Raw genomic sequence first — 20,053 nt, forward strand, 5'->3', positions numbered from 1 at the left:
CTGCTCCAGGAGGGATGAAGCAGGGCTAATCAGGCCTTTCCACCAATCCTAGGCCTTCCTGCCTCTCTCTCTCTGCTAATAATTACAACTTCCTGGCCTATCAGAGATATAGAGGTTAATACCATGTCTTCCTGAGAGCACTCACAACTGACAATAGACTTAATCTGACATACAGCAGGAGAAACATGCAGTAATAATGTAAATGAACAGACTGGACAAGGTGCATCAACAGGGTGAGCAGAAATCCTGTGGTTCAGCTTCATTTTAGGTCTCAAAAATAGTTTGTCTGTTCAGTGTTTTCAGATTTTTTCAACTGTTGGATGTGTTTATTAAGCTCTTGCTAAGATTGTTATTTTTTTGTTTAGTTTATTAAAAAAAAAACTTTTCCCACATGTACATGTATATTTTGTTTTTATGAAGCTATATACTCATATATTATCTTCTGTGTACTGTCCTAAGTGTATAGTGTTCTATAATCACACCTAAGGGGTTCTTCTACTTTCTGTTAGAAATAAAGGTTCTGCGCTGTTTAATTGTTTTTTAGTTCATCAAGGTACAAACAATGTAAATGTGCCCTCAAAGGTACAACAGTGGTTTTAAGGTCCAATTGTGAACCTTAAATAAGTTTTTCCAGGTGAAAACTATGTATTTGTACCTTTTTATAACCTAATGTTTTCAAACAGAACAATAAAATAGAAAGAGTGAGTTTCGTACCTTTATTTCTGAGAGTGCTGGTACAAGCTTGACATCATAAACATAGTAGAACCCTTTTCAAAAAGGTTCTATATAGAACCATTTACAACATTCTCCATCAATCTGAATAACCATTTCACCACGCAAAGTACACTTTAAGCATGCACAGGGTTCTTTGAGTGTTCATGGTTCGATACAGAACCACTGTCTTTACTAAAGAAGCCTTGAAGAACCATCTTTGTGTGAGTTACCATTGTTTGAGCAATGTAACCTGATGTTACTCTTTATGACGCTGTTTAGAAAGAGTTAACATTTTTGAGTAAAGATCTCACCAATACAACTATCTGCAGTCATTGTTAAAGTCAATGTGAATCGGAAATCATGGTGCATTTTTCTTCCTTAACATATTTCTATTATAAAATAATCATGGGCAGGACATTTTTTAATTTACTGTAATCTGATAGGATTGGGAAAAGTGGATGTTCCAAAATGAATATGGAGTCAGACCTGGACGCTAGTCTTCAGTCAATCAAGGAGTCTAGCAGTTTACTGATTTCTTTGTTCTACCAAACCAACTAAACCTGGAATTTACTTGCTGATTTGAATCAGGAATGTTTGAGCAGGAAGTTTACCAAACTGGGCAGGAATCCAGCCTTCGAGACCAAAGTTCCCCACCCCTGGTGTGATTGTTCCCTGCTCATGGTGCACAACAACGTATTCAAACCACTGGAAACATTTTCAAGGTGGGCAAAAGTTACTACATTTAGATCCAAGATTACAGAGAAACAAGAATTTTGCCTCTGAAATAGCATATGATGGATTGTGCTTAATATGACGAAGATATGAACTAGGAAAAAATGGCCAATTGTGAATTCATTTTGACTTTAGAGTTTAATCTGAAAAAGTGCATTTTCCTTCTGTAAAATCCCATTTCAGAGTGAAACATGATATTAGGAATGCTCTCTGAGCTACCAGAGAGAAATTGCTCGATGACAGGTAGGGGTGTGGTGGTAGGATATGATATTACTGGATAATATTTTCCTCACTCACCGGTGCATGGCATTATTGCATTTTCAAGGCAGGCAGAAGTCATTACAATGTGATGGAAAACTACACAAAAACAACTATTTTGTCTTTTAAATGGTATGATACGGTGAACAATAAAAGTATGAAAAAGTAGTAGCCTGCTGCTGTGGTCAGTATGTGACCATGTTTAAAAAAACGGCTGTACATCATCTCACTTTATAAAAACGAAGGGTGTCAGTTCAAATTACTCAGTCAAATGATGTTTTGTTGATTTTCTCGTAGGTGAAAATAAGTACACATCCTCTATAGAGAGGAAACTTAAATATAACATTTTTCTTGCAAATTTAATGGACAATTTCTGTTCATTTGCAGAGTTTATCATATTGGAAAAAATACAAAATATAACATAACGGTTCTATTGGCCACATTCTATGTTTCCCCAGTATGCTAAACTCAGCAAATGAACAATAACTGTGTATCAAAAATGTGCAGAAATATGTTCTCCATAGAGGACAAAACGCCATTTGACTTTTGCATACGACTTTAAGCAAACTGTGAACGATTAATAAATTTAGTTATACTTATATGACCCCAATGTCCCCTATTGGACCATGAAACATGTGGCCACATGCATCAACAGGCACTTCACTCAAACACAGCCTTTCACACATACATACATGACAAGGCTCACAACTGTATGTGCCAGATGTATTTATTGATATGCTACACTACAACAATAACATTGTTAAATACTGGTATGGAAACGGTTCACATCTTTACAATCATGATATTTATCAGCGGAATAAAAAACAAAGAAAAACAAACGTGTCTCTATGTTATAAAATGCATACTTTCCCCTTTGTTGGAATAAATTAAAACAAACCACTCAGCAATAAATAATAAGGTGTACTACAGAGCTTGACTTAAGGCATAACTCTAATACAGCAGACCGGGAGAGGAAAAGAAGAAATGGTTTATGGTTCACATTAAAAACGAGGAGGAGCACGCTCAAATTACACTAAGAGCAGGTACAACAACAGAGGAAGAGGGCACCCGTTCTAACGGAACAGAAATTCAGGTTCTAGAGTTCTCTCCCATAGTCTGTCAGTACTAGTAACAGAAACAGCTTTCAGATAACCATTAAAAGTGGCCAAATGAGAGCAGAAGCATAAAAGTGAGTTTTAAACATTTGACATGTTCTTTATGTCCATGAAAAAGCATAATATTGTTGCTGGGGAACTGTGACAACAGCTTTAAAGTTCAGCAGAGAGCACTCATTCATTCTGCATGAGCACATTAGTGTTATCACATTGAACCTTGCCAATGAGCCATTCCACAATACCTCCCCCCAAAAAGTAAACCAGTCAACACCAACTCAAACTGTGTGCTGCACAGTTTATCATTTACAAAACCCAGACTGTGTGAATGATAACATTATTGGCATGGGAACTGTAGGTGCAGCCTTGTGCGTCCTAACAACAGCTACAAACCTGTTTAGTACACATTTAGATGGCTCTTCAAGGGTTCTTTAGTAGAGGCAACGGTTCCATTTAGAATCATGAGTTACATTCAGAACCACTGGCATGCTTAAATGGTTCTTTGCATTGCGAAATGGTTCTTCAGACTGATGGAGAATGTGTTAAAAATGGTTCTATAAAGCACAAAAAATAAAAAATAAAATAAAAAAAATCTTCTACTGTTACCAGCAAAACCCTTTTTGGTGCTATATAGAAACATGAAATGCATGAAATGGGTCTGAACAGAACTCATGGTTCTAAAAAGAACTGTTTTTTTTACTAAAGAATCCATGCAGAACCATCTTTTTTAAGTGTGTACACCATACAAAAAAAGAATGGACAGTTTTAGGCTTTGCACTGGGGAACTTGCATACAACATAATAGATAACTTGGTACCTAAAAGCCCCTGTCCAATCAGACTATCCTGAAAATGGCTGCAAAACAAAGCAGAGCATGGTCAGGGCTTAAAGGAGCAGAGCAGTCCAATTCATATTTACAACAGTCTAAAGCGCTCAATCATTTTGTTTGAGCACATTAGTGTTTTCATTTTGGACCCTGCTGATGAGCCGTTCCACAAAACCCAAAAAGAAAGAAAGAAAGAAAAAAAAAAAGCGGACACTACCCTTCATTTTATTTCTAGTCCAAAGAGCCATTAAGAACAATTTCATTTTTCTTTACTTCTGAGATTGAATATAAGATAATCCAATTGTATAAGGACGTGAAAAGTCAAAGGAAAAATTCAAAAATTATTAAAGAAGAATAAATGTGACTCTTTACAACCTTGCAAGACCTGGTAGACCACCAAAACTGTTATCATCAGGTAAACAGTACTAAAAAGCTTTAATTTTTGAAGCACTCTTGCTTCAGATCTGAAAAATCCACAGGTGTTTCTGTCGATCCTTCCATTGTGAGATGACAACTCAACATTATAGGTCTGAAAGGATGTGTAGCTGTCAAGACACCCTTACTGAGAAAAAGAAATACAAAAACATGTCCACCTCACAGTCCCCAAAGTTTTTTTGAACAGCTAAAAGTCCCCTGAAAAAAATGGAAGCTGCAATAAAAGCTGCAATAAATACTGAAAAAATGTATTATATTTAGTTGTTGAGGCTTCTCTGTAATTTTGTGTTTTCTGTATTTATTCCTGATACTGAAAAATGAATACCTTGTACTTAATGGCTGGTTTGACTGGAAATTAAGTAAATGAAGGGTGTTCTCTGACATTTACATGGTAATGTATTAAGTAGTATTCATACAATTCCATTGTTATTTTATCTCATACATTCCCCTAAAGTAGTGTGCTGTGTTTAAAAAAGCTGGAGTGTTACTGGGGTGTGTGTGTGTGTTCATGTGTTGCATAAATGGCATCTAATAAAAAATGGCAGCGGGGGGGGGGAGGGGGGATAGGTGGCACATGGTGGATCTACAGGACATCTATGACAAATTACGATACAGTGAGTACAAATAATAAGTACTGTGACAATACATGAAATAAGAAGACCTCTAAAAACATAGCGTACTCAGCTTTAAAACTGTTTAAAAGAAATGTAATACAATACTGTATACATCTACAGTACCACCTTCTTTAAAATCTTCAGGGTCTTCTAAAGAAAAGTTAATTTGCTTAAGTTTGCCAGACAGAGATTAATGGTGTGTTCCAAATTTTTTGCAAAATTAAATGGTTAAGATGTAAACAAAGTCATTCAGAGTGGTTTGATGTGAAATCTACGACCTCAGAGAAACTTATGGAGTCAAAAGTTTGCAGTGTTGGTGACAGGAACCAGATGTTATTACATTAAAGGTTACAAATAGGTTCAAGACAGTGTATTATGATAGTTGTAAAGGATTTGGCATAAAAACGTATCCTTGAAATCTATTCATGGCAGAGAAGTACATGCAGGGTGTTGTAAGGCAAAAGCCATGCAACTCCTGGGTCCTATCACCTCCACTGTTCCATGTTGCATCAAAACATGATTGAATTTGTTTCCATTCAGTCATTTTTAAAATTGGGTGGAATTTCCACTATAAGTTTACTCCTCTAATGAATAATCTTTCAATTTTACACTACTATGGTCCAGATCACAGTCAATCTGTGAAACGGTTCACTAATCTTTGGCTAAAATGGCTAAAATGGATAAACGCATGCGCTGCTGGCGCTTTGTCAAAAGTGTCAGTGAAAGACATTAATTAACAGAAAAGCTCTCAGAGATGGAACATCGTAGGGGCATTAGCTGTGATCTGGCAACCCTGCACTTTTCCTCAGTCCTTATTTCCATTAGCGGTCGGGCTGCAGAGGAGCATCAAAGACATTTGTGGCATCACTGAGAACACTCATCGCTTTTCATTAGGAGTTCTTGGCACAAATTAAACAATAATAAAAAAAAACAATCAACGACAGTTTAGTCGTGTTATAGAAAGCTATGCAATATGTATGGCAATAGCTATGTCACTTCTGACATTTTGTACAGTAAAAGTGGACACAGTGCTATTAATGCCTCCCAACAGAGCTGTATAAAGTCATATTTATCATATTTTGCTAGTTATTACCTTGTCAACAGACAAACAAACAACAGAAGTGCTGCACCTGTAACTGAAGTCGGCACTAGAGATACGAAGTCTGTCGACTTTGCTTTAATTCCACGCCATAACTTGATGTAGTAAACAGAGGTAAATGCAAGTAACTAAACACAAAAAAATCTTCTGTAAAGCATCAGTCTCATATCTGATCCCAGTCACTGCACTAACAGTGAATGAATGAATCCCTTCATTATAATTAGTATATTTCAGTTCCTCATTGTTAGATATGATTTAACTTCTGTTCATTTTCAAGCTCAATTGCAAGTGTTTTAACTGAATTTAAGTGTCTCAAACCAGATTAAAGTACTCTTTTACATGAGGAGGTGGGGTAATGTCATTTTTCAGGTGTTTCTCAGTGTTTTTAGTCCCGTCCCAATCTACAATTTTTACAGACTGTGTGCTCCCACGTCAGTCGGCTTTTACCTACTACAAAACGAACCCTAGTTAAAACCCCAGGTTATATCAATCCCATGCGAATTGACATGCCAGTAAGAATGCAATCATATTCAGACTGAATTTTTCTATGTGTTACGTATGTACGTATGTGGAATTAAATCATTTGCATGTAAAAGTCATTCAGGGTGGTTTGATGTGAATTGAGCAGTTCTAGAGAAATCTCCTGATTCAGAATCGTGTAGAGTAGTGGTGATACGTCCGAAGTGTTTAATGCCTGTATAGGCTACCTCAAAAAGCTGTTACAAGACATAGGTACAAATAAGTTGCATGATGCCCGAGACATTGTTTTATGACAGTTTTGAGAAGATTTTGGCCTGAAATATATATATATTTTTTTTTACATATTGTAGAAGTCCATTCAGGATGGAAAGATCCATGCAGGATGTTGTATAGCAAAATAGTACCTAAAGAATTTTCTTGTTTTTTTAGTTTAACCACTTGTACCATTATCAATATCAAAATTTCAAATATCAAAATTTAGAAGACATGTAGGTTCAGTGGTAGTTTTTGGATAGTAAATAAAAAAATGTTGTATATGTGCTGCCAACATGGTGAACCCTGGTTCATCACACTACTATAAAGAAAATATGAGTTGGAAAGTTTCTCTACAGTCAAACATTTCACATCAAGCGACTCTTTGTTTACAAATTCTCAATGATTTATGTATGGTAGCACTCGAAGAAGTATTTACTTGTATTCTCTGTGGCTCAAATTAAAAGAGGACTGTAGTGTGCTACCCACAGAATATGACACCAAACGTTAAAAGTAAAATGATGGGAACTTTATGTGCTAATACTGACTGCTGGCTGAAAATTCCCAAGCTAATCACATGCCGCAATTACGTAAGACAGCAAAACAAGTGGTTAGGGAAAACAAAATAATGGCTAAAAATGTTTTGGCATGTTTTCTACTCTTCTTTTGGAGTGAAGGCAGTGCGTAACTGGAGAAGCCACTCCCATCTCTGTAATCTATAGCCAGATTTCTTATCCTGTGCGTACCTTTCATAAACATTACAGACGTCCTACAGACGTCCTGTGGTATAATAACACACCACCACCTCCCCACGTAAAATGAATCTTGTTTGAATAGTACTTAAGCTCCATAATAACCATATGCTACACTGTTTTAATACTGTTCTCAATGAATTGGTTTAAGATACAAAAAATGGATCAGACTTTCTATTAGCCAGGTAAGTTCCCTTTCACTCACAAACAAAATGCTACTTTTTCCCTTCGTACAGCACTAGCTGAACATTGTTATGCACTAAGACATCGACAACAGAAACAAGAAGCTGGAACGGAGGCAAAGAGTGAAGATTCAAGCGTAAAACACTAAAGAATTTGTGTGAAATGTTGTTCAAATATATGTCAGTTATTTTTCTTACTCTTTTTAAACTGTGCATTCGTTTTCGCCTCAACACATTCTATACATATGCGCACCTAAGCCTAACACCCTCTGGTGGTGATACAAAGACTCACATGTCCTACCATAGGAGGAACCAATGACTGTTAGTATCCTTTGTGCATTTCCTTCTGATATTTTCTTCTATATATTAGTTTTAATATAACCGTTCTCACAAGTTTGTTTAAATTCTTTAGTAGTAATTCTATTTTGAGGGTTAAAGTGTAGCAGTGAGGTACACTCACGGTAGAGGGGGTTTGGAAAAGAGGGCTCGGGGTAGGGGGTGGGGAGTGTATAAGGGGCTACTGGATCTGACAGGCAGTAGAGGAGGTGGCTTGGCAGCACATGCAGGTGGGGTTGACTGATTTGGGGGGGATAAGGTCTAGATCTTCATCATCAGGGATTTCATCCAGGCGGTAGCCATCCTTCAGCAGCTGGATGTTCAGGTCTTGGTTGATTTGCTGAAGAGGACAGGAAGGACAACTGATGTTAGTCAATGCAGATCTCATTACTGTTATCTGCAGTGTTCAGCATTTTTGGCACTAGGGTTGACCCCAGCCAAGGGTTTTCTCAGTCAACTAATCACCCCTTGCCAACATCTGGAAAAAAACGTTATAGTAAATGACGTAAAAGTAAATTGTAAATATGTAAATATTGTAAATGTAATATTTGTAAAATGTAAATAATTACCACCACATGCAAATAAAAAGTAAATAGGACAGTATCAGAAAATACTGAATTACAGAACTTGAACCCATTCACATCCCACAGCTACATTTAGGAAAAATGCCAAAGAACATGTCTTTGCTGGTCAAAAGACATGAAATTATGAATAGTTATACTTTGCATGGACATCTCACAGTACAACTTTAAATTGCTTTGACTAAACCTTCTGAGTTAAAGTTATTCCTATCCTTCACAAAAAATTTATATTCTTAATAGCAATACTCCCATCTGATCAAAATATTAAATTCAATATGAAAAATAAAAATAAATATGCTCAGGCAAGCTCAGAAAACCAAACCAAAGTGGACCAAAGTAAACTTAAAATAAATTTTCTGATCTAGACATGATTGGGCTAAAAGGAAGCATTGGTTTAGCTATATCTGTTATCGAAACACATTTTAAAGATGACAAGCTAATTCTGAATGACAACACTTTACACAATTATGTTTAAGTGGTAAACCTACATTACATTTAAAGTTGTTTGCAGAGTTTACACTCCACCTTATTGGTGGAAATCCTCTTTAGAGCCCACAGTGTTGCATAACTGATGTGCATGAACAATTTTGAGTATAACAGAACAATGCTTAAGCTAGAGACTCATTAGATACATGGTCTAAAACTCTATGTGCAGAAATACAATAACATTACAAAGTTTGGAATCACTTGTCAAATAATGTATGTATAAACATAATGTATGTTATTGCACTCAGTAATAACTTATACAGTGTTGATGGAAATACTATGCAAGCTAAATAGAAGAAGCTATTTTAGGATGTTTTATTCAATATTACACGTTTTTGGGAACACCAAGAATTTATAACATGATAAATAATACTCTATCTATTTACAGCAATTTCTTGGTCAGTTTTCTGCCTTGAGATTTGATCACTACTTTTAAAACACTACGCTTTCTCAATTAATTTTAATATAATTTAATTCCTGATGTTCTACAGCTTTCTCAGTTATTTTAGATCAGATTTCTTTATTCTGGACATGCTTAATATTTCTTTTTTTTACAGCTTACTACTAATGATTTGAAAACAATGAAGTTCTAAAGTAGTATAGAATATTACAATCGTTTTGTACATGTATCGTCAAAAAACTGTCTTTGCATGAATGAAAAAAGTGATTCCTAACTTTTGAACACTAGTGTATCTGTTTTAAATGTTTTTACTATAACTCATAAAAATAAATACATAAATAAATCTTGAGAAGAATGCTAGGACTGATTAGCCGACTGATCACCTTGGTAGAGACACGCCTTATCAAAACACAACAAATGATCACTTTTATTTCAGGGATTACTTCATAAAAGAAAACATGTAATGGAGATGGATATAATACTGGGCTGGTTATGGCCAGTAATGTCAAGTTGACACTAAGGATGATTAGATTCGGTGAATGATTTAATGAAGACTAGAAGAATTACATTTAGAAGATGATATTTTTGGCCATATAATGGAAAACAAAAGGAACTCAACTTTAACACAGTATTACAAAGGGTGATGGTGGGCTGTGATGGTGGTGTTGAGGTGATCAGGATCAGGCGTGATGATTAATTCACGTTAGTGTAGTGCATAGATACCTGGTCCCTGAGAGATCTCACCTCGGCTGAGGAGTATCCTGACGAAGAGTATCTGGACATGTCAAAGTCATCGTCACTACAAGAAACACATTACACACCATCAGATACATGAATATGACACATGTCTTTTGTGTTCAGCCTTGTTTCAAATATTCCCTTCATTTCACTTAGCAGGACTGGAAACTGCTCTATCATAGGGCTTGATCATTAACTCATGAGGTAAAATAGGTGTGTTAGAGCAGGAGAAGTCCAAATCTTTGTAGTACTTGGGGTCCCCAGGACTAACATCAACATTAATTTAGCAAGACAGAAGGGCCTTTCAGACACACTGAAATTAAATGGGTGGAAAAAACTCACAACGATCACTTTAAAAGGAATTAACGAGATCACTTTTACTTGTCGAGATATCGACAAGGTTTGCTGACTTCAATGAGAGCAATACTACATGCATTATAGCCATGGAAGAGCAATGAGATGGCATTTTAGTCACGATGATTTATCACGGAAACCAGCAGAGACAATCTGGACCCATCCATCGCCCCTTTTGGTAATTACAGCCCCGTATTAATGAGGATGAGCTCACTAGCAAGCAAGAACTAAATGGGTAAGAACATATCAGACGTCAGAGAGCAGAAGTAGTAGGAGAAGAAAGAAGGGTGTTAAAAAAAGGTATCGTGAGGCATCGATTCAAAGATTTAACAGCATTGGTTTTGATACGTTAGAACTGATTATAATTGATTGAATACTATCCAATAAAGTGTGCAGTCTGTTTATAACCAAAGTGACACTCTAAGGCTATTTTTAAAGATAAATTCCAAAAAAGGTGTGTTTTTTATTGTGTTATATATTTTTTTTTTAAACAGTTGATCCAATCACATTTGTGCATTAGGTGTGATTTTAAAATGTATTCAGACCATATACACTACGTGCATATGCAAAATGATCAAATCAAATTGAATCAAGGAGAAATTCAAGATTTCGTTATGCATTGAATCGTTCCCTAAAGACTCAATCAAATTAAAGTGCAAGGTCACACTGAATCAAATCATTTTGATATTTACATCCCTAGAAGTGTGAAAGAGAGTGACAGCAAGGAAGAGAGAAACAGAAGGAGAGAGAGAAAAAGAAAATGAGATAGAAGAAGAGAAACAGGCAGAAATAAAAAGTTAGTGAGAGACAAAATGACAGAAAAAGACCGTGTGTTACAGAAAGAAACAGAAAAGAGAAATGGAGGGAGTAGGAGTGAAAGAAAGAGTTGGAAAGAGTGAAGTAGAGATGGCGAAAAAGAGATGCATGTGAGAAAACAGATAGAGGGACAAAGTAAGGAATAAGAGCTAAAAATTTTGTAGTCAATATTTAGTCATATATAGTGAGGTGGTTGTGCTCTCATAAGGTTATCTAGCTTATTTTTAGACATTATTTACTTGTTTTAGGTAATTTTATCAAGTAAAATTATTTCACTATACTGGCAGATAATTTAGCTGGTTTCGAACACATTTCTTAACACAATTATCTGCCAATATAGTGAGATAATGTTACTTAATAAAAGTACTTATATCAAGTAAAAATAGTAATAAGGTAATAAATAATCTTAAATTAAGCTCACAACAATCTCAACAGGAGAAATCAGATTTATTGACTATATTTAAGATAATTTTACTTGACAAGATACCATTTTTTTGCAGTGAAAGAAAGAGAACAAAAGAAAGAGAGCAAGAGAGAGAGAAGAGGTAGAGGAAAAAAAAGAAGGAAAGAGTAAGACAGAAAGAGAATAGGTAGTAGACAGAGCGACAGTTACAGAGGGAACAAAGAGAGAAACAGAGGAGTGATCTAACGCATGACCCCATCATGGACTGGCATGGACAGGGATGAGGTCACAGAGCATCTCTGGGCAGCTGAGAGAGAATATTTAGTAGGGACGTCCATCTGTGTGAGGCAGTCACACACACAGCCTGGTCACCTGATGAGACTGGGAACAAGTCAATAACCCTCAACAATCACATACAGGCGTATCTTGCTTTTAGACAGGAGTGTCAGTCCGATCAATGCAAATAAAGCTATGTGAAGCCCTTTAGACTCCCACTGCTAACCACAGCACTTTCTATGGATACGTGTTCTACTGACCATCACAAACTGAGGATGCTTTCATTGATTGAGAAGATCTGGAGGTACAATTGAGGAAGATCTCTGCCATCTTAAACAAATACATCTCAAAACAGAACATCTGGAGACAAACTAGTTGATATAAGAAAAAAAAAAAATTCCCACATTTTGGAAACATTTAAACAGGATTATCAGAGTCTTTAGAAGCTGAAAGTAGTTCAGCAGACAGTAAAGCTGATACATTTGGACAGTACTAATTATATAAACCCCCTAGTGATTAGGCTGTACTTCACACTGCTTTTATGCAGGGAATTTTCTCACGCCAATACGACACACACAGGACTTTGTCATTTTAAGTGTGTAGTCACTGAAAAACACAAAATGTGCATTGAAGGACCTTGAGACTCTTAAAGGGGCATTCCAGCCTAAAACTAGCATTTAATGTGTAATTTATCATGTTATGTAATATTCTGTAGAACCCCTCAGCCTAGTCAGATTGACAGAGTTCACAGTTTTGTATCCTTTTTGCGTTTTTCATTCGTGACCACAACACTCAGCATGCAGGAAATTCACTGATGCATCACTCTTGTAGAGGCAAAGAAATACAGATGTGATATTTGGCTTTGCAGCTGTTACATTAGCTCTCTGGCTTCCTTCTGCACTTGAAATATATATCCCAAAAAAGCCCCTCCCACCTTCAAGAAACATCATCATAAGGGGGTCTTTACACCTGAAAATATCACTTTTGAGACTATTGCTGCACCACCATAGGACGCAAGTAGGCATGTTTACAACAGATGTAGCAACAGTTGGATTTTTCATTTTGGCTGGAGTACCCCTTTTCTTTTTAATTAAACTAGGCAGGAACACATAAACATACAAAACCACTAAGTAATTCAGCAGTACTGAAGAATACTGTACCTGTCTGTATCCAGTGCTACCAGGGGCTTCTCATCAGGGCTCTGGTCTAAGGATGAGTAGCCTTTATTAGGAACAACCAACCTGCAGCAGAAACGACAAGGAAGAGTTAACTCTCTAAACCAACTGCAATAAATGATATGATTAAAGAGGCACCGCAGACAGAAATAAATAAATAAATAAATAAATGGTCATACATTTTTAATAAACATCTGCTTTGCATTCAAACCTTAAAACAAGTCTACTTCATGGCAGAATTTCAGTCTCTGACCTAAAACTACTGGGTACTGATAGTTACATTTAAGAATGGGAGCCCATGAAAAGTGTGGGACAAGGCTAAGTTTAATACCATCAAACCACTGCACGAGCCGCTGCACCAGCAAGGCATCCTCCACTTTCCCCCTGTGGAACAAAGGATTGGGCTAATCTGCGGTCCGCAGGCTCTCTGAGTAGGCCTGTGTCCAGCTAATCTACTGGCCTGTGCTCTGCGCCAGAGTCCTCTCATCTCCTCTAATCCCAGCAGGGGAGTGGCGTACACTCTCCTCTCAGAATTGCCCCTTATTAGCATTCACAGACGTTCTGCTCTCAGACTTCTGCTATCAGTGGATTTGTATGTAGTTTCAGTCCTATAGCTTTGCTGTAAAAAGAAATCCAGGTTTTCTGTGTTACTGTTCACTTGAAAACCTTCATTTAGTATACGGTTCATGTGGCATGATCCAATATTTCTTCTGTCTTAGAAAGGGGCAAATACTATGGAACTCAAAATAGTTTGATGTATAGTATGTGGTAGTGTTAGTATGTAACCATGGTTAACATTTTAAAACTATTCAGCCTCCAGTCTATACTGTCTATATATGGAAACAGCCCATTTTGATCCCACTGTTTTTGTGATACGTGCACATTCGCATCTATCCACATATTCAACCCACAGTAGTTTAGCGCCACCACTTCACACTGAAGGTATAAGGAGTGTTTCAGCCTGGACGTTTTGAATAAGGTACAATACAGGGCTGACAATCAGCAGAGGTCATTTGGATAAATCAGTCTTAAAGGCACAGGAACAAAACAGTGTTTAATTTAAGTGAGGTTGGGAAATGGTCATATAAAAATAAATTATGCCTGTTTATGGTACATAAACCATACACAACATACCATAGCATATACCAGAGGAGTCAAACTCAACCACTAAAAGGGCCATAGTAAAAAATCTCAGCAAATCCGTGGGCCAGCTGTGTTTATTTCATTTTTGCCATGATTTGAACGGGCCATTGTTTATTCAAAATATGCCAAAACTGATAGGCTTGAAGATTGAATACTTATTCAAAAATATTTCTAAATAAACATAAACTGTTTTAGCTAGTTTTTTTTAAAACTACTTGTTTGCTTGAACTAGGCATCTTCTTTTTTTGCATAACCGCTGGCCCATAGATTGTCTGTGGGGGAAGGGGGTCAGAATGCACATTATGCCACAATGCATGCTGGGGACTGTAGTGCAACTCAGTGTCAAATGGGCTAATAAGAATAGAAAATTAAAATAATTACGTGGGCCGAATAGGACTGTGTCACGGGACTGACTGGGCCCGCGGGCCTTATGTTTGACACATGGGCCATGTACCATGAGGAGATGTCCAGAAAAAATCAATAGTGGAACCCTAATAATTAGTTTTAACAAAAACCTATGTTCTCTTCAGAATGAATCTGTAGCATAAGCAGTCTGGTTTACTCACCGTGTTCTGGCCATTACATTGTTTTTCTTAGGCTGCTGATTGACCGGGCTGCCCACCGTTCCGTTCTTTGCTGAGCCTTTCCTGGCCAACTCTCTCTGTTTTTCTGCAATCACAGAGGAAAAAACACATCACACTCTACATCCTGAAGGAAATGACTTTTTACCAGTGATAAACAAAGGACACAACACCACCGAAAACAATATCTATAATAATAATAATGATGATGATGACGATGAATACAGAATACAATTAGACCAAGTATGTCTAATCTGAAAATATGAAAATTGATTACACTATCATGATTTTCATGAATCTGCTCCTTTAGCATTAAAACCAGTAGACACTATACATGCCACACTTGAAGTTGACCAGCTCTGTCTTTATCAATACCATCATGCATTTTAATTGCATTAGGTTATTTTAAGGTGTATGGAAAAGTTTCATTTAGTCTACAGCTTACTGAAAAATCTGTGTGGTCTATTTGAACAGTAATTCCTCTTTCACTTGCGCTGTTATTTAGCAAATCCAAATAGCATCAAAGACAATGCTTTACAGAAATGGTTCGTCAAAAAATCAAAAGTACACATTTTTTTTTACACTTACTATAGATGTAGTTGATCAGCCAGACATGATTAGTGTCCACAGTTTGCTTTTTTTTTTTAGTTTAGCGCTGGAGCTACAAGGCTGACATCACTATCAAACACTAGAAATAAATAGTCAAACATCTTCTATGTAAATACATCCCCAAAACTTCCCCACTCACGGTTGAGCAGACTTGTTGACGTGGTTTAGGAGGAATAAGACTTATGGTGAACTACAAAACTGAATAAAACTTCACTGTGTATCTGAACACAGCGGGCAGCAACTTCAGACAACAGGTATAGTGCAGAATTCTGATTCCACTTTGCATGCACAGTACATTCACGATTTACTGTTTCTTATTAGAAATAACTGTTAATCTTGAACCTGTCCAGGGTGTTTCCTGCCTTCCACCCAATGACTGCTGGGATAGGCTCCAGCTCCCCCTGCGACCCAGAAGGATAAGCGGCTTAGAAAATGTGTGTGTGTGTGTGTGTGTGTGTGTGTGTGTGTGTTAATCTTGAATTTTCTACCTGAAGATACATGTTTATAAATAGAAAAACCAGAAATCACAACTTCATATGCCTGTATGAGGGGCGTGAACATGAAGGGGAGTCAGATTCTGCAGGGCAATCAGAAATCAGCACAATACCTGCTGTCTAAAATGGCTGATCTCAGCTGCACAGTGAAGTTTTGTTAAGTTTTATAGTTCACAGTAAGTCATGCTGTGTCAACAAGTCTGTGCATCCTTAGCTAAGAGCTGGATGTGGTTTGAGCAGTTCGAGAGAAGTTTTGGGGATGTATTTACAGGAAAGATTTGGGTGACTATTGACTTCTTGTGTTTGTTAGCAATGTCAGACCCGTATTTCCAGCGCTAAACTAAAAAGCAAAAACTGGGTACCAAACATGTCTCAACTGATCAGGTTAAGTGTAAAACTGAATAAATTAAATTTTTTGCCAAACCAGAGATCATGTCTCATTTTACATTATTAATAATAAACTGTTTTAATGATTATGTTTGCTTATAACTGTTGATTATTGTTCTGGATGACACTACTGTGAGTTTGAAGCCTCATTCTCAGCAGGGACTTCCTATGCAATAAAACTAAATGAGTCTTGTGCTTGACTTGTGTGACTTTCAAATGAGGGCTCCTGTGCACTTGTTATTCCTCTGCAGTCCGGTAAGTAATCACCAACTGCCACTCGACAATTGCAATACCAAGTTTAATTAACAAGCAGTGGCTGTATTTCACCTGGAGGTCTCCATGCTGTAGCCTAGGAGGAGACGACAGACACAAAGCAACACGAGAGAGCGCGGCTGAGCAGTTAATTAATGGTGAAAGACCCCAATAAAGCTATTTCACTCGGTAGCAGCAGCAGCAGTACTTTTCAACTAAGTGTGTTAACAAATCTGAAGAATTTTCTTTCACTTAAATGTTGATGTTGAATCGTTTCTGGGAGCAAAAGTAAATCATAAGAGTTAATACAGTCTGACAAATCAAATATGATGTGCACTGTGGCTGCATAATGGTCTGGTTCTCAATCACCATGGGGACCTCATGCATTACGCGTATTTGTGTTTTCCAGCTCTTTCCTCCACCATGCCTGATCTAGCTTATGAAAGTTCTGATAATTACCTGATGAGCAGAGCTGCAATTATGTGCAATTAATGGTGTGCAGGAAGTGAATCATTTGTTTTTATGCCCATTTAAAACACGGTGATAAAGTGTTTGCCAGGCTGTGTACTTTACTCTAGCAAGCTGATAGCACAATAGGCTGGCCACAATAGGATTGGCTATCAGCATGTCCGCATATACAAATTTCTCGGCACCAGTTTTAATCTGTCCGATGGGAAACACTGTTCTGCAAACACTTGCCCAAACTGCTCGCTGTGCCAAGCCTTGTGGAGCAAGACTTCTTCACTAGACTGACAACTTGAAAAATGTGTACAGTTCACAGCGTCACATCTTCAAAAGTTATTAGTTTTCTTTGAGTCTTTTAAAAGCTTGTAAGCAAGATATTCCAGCATGTTTGCTGGTTCATACCACTTTTTTTTGCAGGTTTGATTTTGTTGTAGTCTCTTTTCTGCCCCTACACTTCGAACAAAAACAACAGTCTGTTATTGGTTATTATGCACATCAATCAAACGGCCCTGTCCTGCTGAAGTATGTGTTTCTTCAGCACATTAAGTGAAAAAATGCACCAGACTCTCTGATGTAGGCCCGTGCCAGAAACTGATTCTTTTTATTTAGGTTATTTTTATTTCCACAAAGCGGTAATTTTACACTGAACCGCATGCAGGAACTAACACACTGACAGTGTATGAGCTGAATTATAATCTTTGCCAAATAAAAGAATATAATGATAGCACAGTTTAGTAAACACTGTTTTGAAGTATTGTGGTCAACATTAGAGGCGAGTCCCAGTGAACATCAAGACCTGGACACATTGAATCACCGATCAAGACTTTAGTAGTAGAAGCCAGGAGCGACAGGATCGAGACCAGACAGAGACCCGATAAAGATTTCTTCAGAATACAAAAATAAAAATATTTTTAAATGTATTTTCAATACATAATATTAAATAATATATTATTCATATTATTAATTATTAATTATTAATTAAAATATTATTAATTATTGTTGCCGTCAGAAGATGTCAAATAATACCCAAGTCATCATGGAAAGGATCAATTTGATCCTCAAACACATTTATTTAGAGAAAGGACCGTTTTATTTTGTTTCAAGGTATTGTTGATATTTAATAATGAAAAACCAAACAAGTTCTGAGTCTACCTTCCCCCCTAGACTATGTCAAAATGATTTCAAGACAGAGACATCATCTCTCGAGACCGAAACTAGACTTGAGTTCTACAACACTAGGTTGAAATGTATTATCATCTTTAACCGAGCAACAAAACTGTAAGTGACCTATCCATGTCCACCCATAAATGCATTCTACTGTAACATCTGTTGTGAGGCTAAACAAGCTCTACAGAATGTTGACAAAAACTCCATTCAACCTAATGAGTTCAGAATCAGAGTTGCCGCAAACCAATTTACTACCATTCTAATGTTTTTCTAATTTTCTACTGAGCCAATCTAACAGTGTGACCTTTTACACATGTCCACATTAAATTTAATTTGAGATTAATAATGTGCTCTGAATGTCCATATTTTGGCAAAAAGGGACTGTTGTGCATGACCGTTCCTTGTTAAGCTGAATAGGATTTTGCCAACATTCTTTAAAGCTTGAACAACCTAGCAACATTTGCTACAAAAGAAAGCATGGATAGGTCAATTGGTCTTTTCTTGTCCCACACATTGTGTGTGTGCAAATGAACTGATAGCTTTGTGCTGAGTTGACAAAAGGCCAAGCTGTACACCGCGTCCAGAGCACACTGACCTGTGCAACTCTACAGATCAGCGGCTGCATGACTGAAAACTCACCAATCTTGACTTGCAGTGGTGAAGGCTTGTAGTTGATAGCCACAGACTCTGCCTCCCTTGTGTCTGAGTCAGCCTCTGATGTGGATGTTGCTGCTGGGTCCTTGAGACAGACAGACACACACACACAAATGCACAACTAATCAATCCACAGAACAAACAACAATACATTCCCAAAGGTACAGCAGAGCAGAAATAGAATATGAAGCAAAAATAGAAATCAATAACACCTATTTCTTCCTGATCAGAGTAATAGATGGTGCTTATCTATTTCATCCTGACTTCCCATGATACACAGGTCTATGAACAGATCTTAGCTGGGGGAAAAACTGATAGAGAGAAACAGCAGCAGAAATGCTATGCATAAACAATAAGCTCTGTTGAGGCAGAGCCTCTGGAGAGTGTCTAGACAGGCTGAGCGTGGTGATTAAGGTGGTGCTGGTTCCATTCCCCTCAAACAGCATGACTCAGCAGAACCCCAAAAGCTTTAGCAGGAATGGCACATCTGAATCTTTCTCTCAGATCCTGTCAGATTTAAGCAGCTGTGTCTTATATGCTCGGTGACTTCACCCTGAGAGAGATGCGGACGGCTAGCACCCCGAACATTTCAATGCAGCCCTCTGCCACAAAGAGCATATTTGAGTCCTCCAGCTTTTGGGTTTGTTTTCGGTTTGATAAAAGATTCATGCATCTCCATAGCCTCTGGTTATTTTTTCAGGCTCTACCACGATTATTTGTCGACAGCGTCCTGAAATCTGTTTGAAAACCGCTTATTTTCTTGGATTTTTTAAAAAGGTATTTGTTTGTGCTTTCGTTTAGCCTCAAATGTAGATAAAGATAATGCAGGCCTGCTTACGTTACGTTTACCACACAGTGGCTGTGCCACATCATGATGCTTCATCATAAACTATAATACCAAAACTAAATAAATTTACAAATCATGCCTCAACTTTTAAGTAGCCTACATTATGTGCTGTTATTTATCTTGTTAACTCCAAAGTCATTCCAAAGCACAGATCAAAACTAGGCCTGTCACAGTTACTTGAGATAATCACAATTATTTGGGATAATCACAGTTATTTAATCTGATCGCAATTATTTTCCAGTCATTAGATCATATTTTATCACAACAAGCATAATGTGAGCAAATGTGTTTTTATTAGCTGACCTGAGTCAAATAAATGTAAGTAAATCACTTCTTTCTTCTGACTTTTTTTTTTTTTAACAACTTAAAGTTTTAACTTTTAAGTGTGTGCTACACCATATTTACGGTATTTATGGGGCATATCTGTTAGCTAA

At 37.1% G+C, this 20,053-nt stretch overlaps 1 protein-coding gene across 1 annotated transcript in view; it reads right to left on the reverse strand.

The window, feature by feature from the left end:
* Window positions 1-3,447: 3,447 nt before the first annotated feature.
* fam219aa (family with sequence similarity 219 member Aa) overlaps window positions 3,448-20,053 on the reverse strand; it is a 31,979-nt gene continuing 15,373 nt past the window's right edge. Inside the window, exons 2-6 of the mRNA XM_036588444.1 lie at window positions 18,758-18,857; window positions 14,730-14,832; window positions 13,006-13,086; window positions 10,003-10,057; window positions 3,448-8,131 (exon numbers count right to left, since the gene is read on the reverse strand). Of these exons, the coding sequence (XP_036444337.1) occupies window positions 7,973-8,131; window positions 10,003-10,057; window positions 13,006-13,086; window positions 14,730-14,832; window positions 18,758-18,857 (498 nt within the window). The 3' untranslated portion in view covers window positions 3,448-7,972. The remainder of the gene's footprint in view (window positions 8,132-10,002; window positions 10,058-13,005; window positions 13,087-14,729; window positions 14,833-18,757; window positions 18,858-20,053) is intronic.

The sequence above is a fragment of the Colossoma macropomum genome, unplaced genomic scaffold, assembly GCF_904425465.1.
Source record: "Colossoma macropomum unplaced genomic scaffold, Colossoma_macropomum, whole genome shotgun sequence".
In the NCBI taxonomy this organism is placed as follows: domain Eukaryota; kingdom Metazoa; phylum Chordata; class Actinopteri; order Characiformes; family Serrasalmidae; genus Colossoma; species Colossoma macropomum.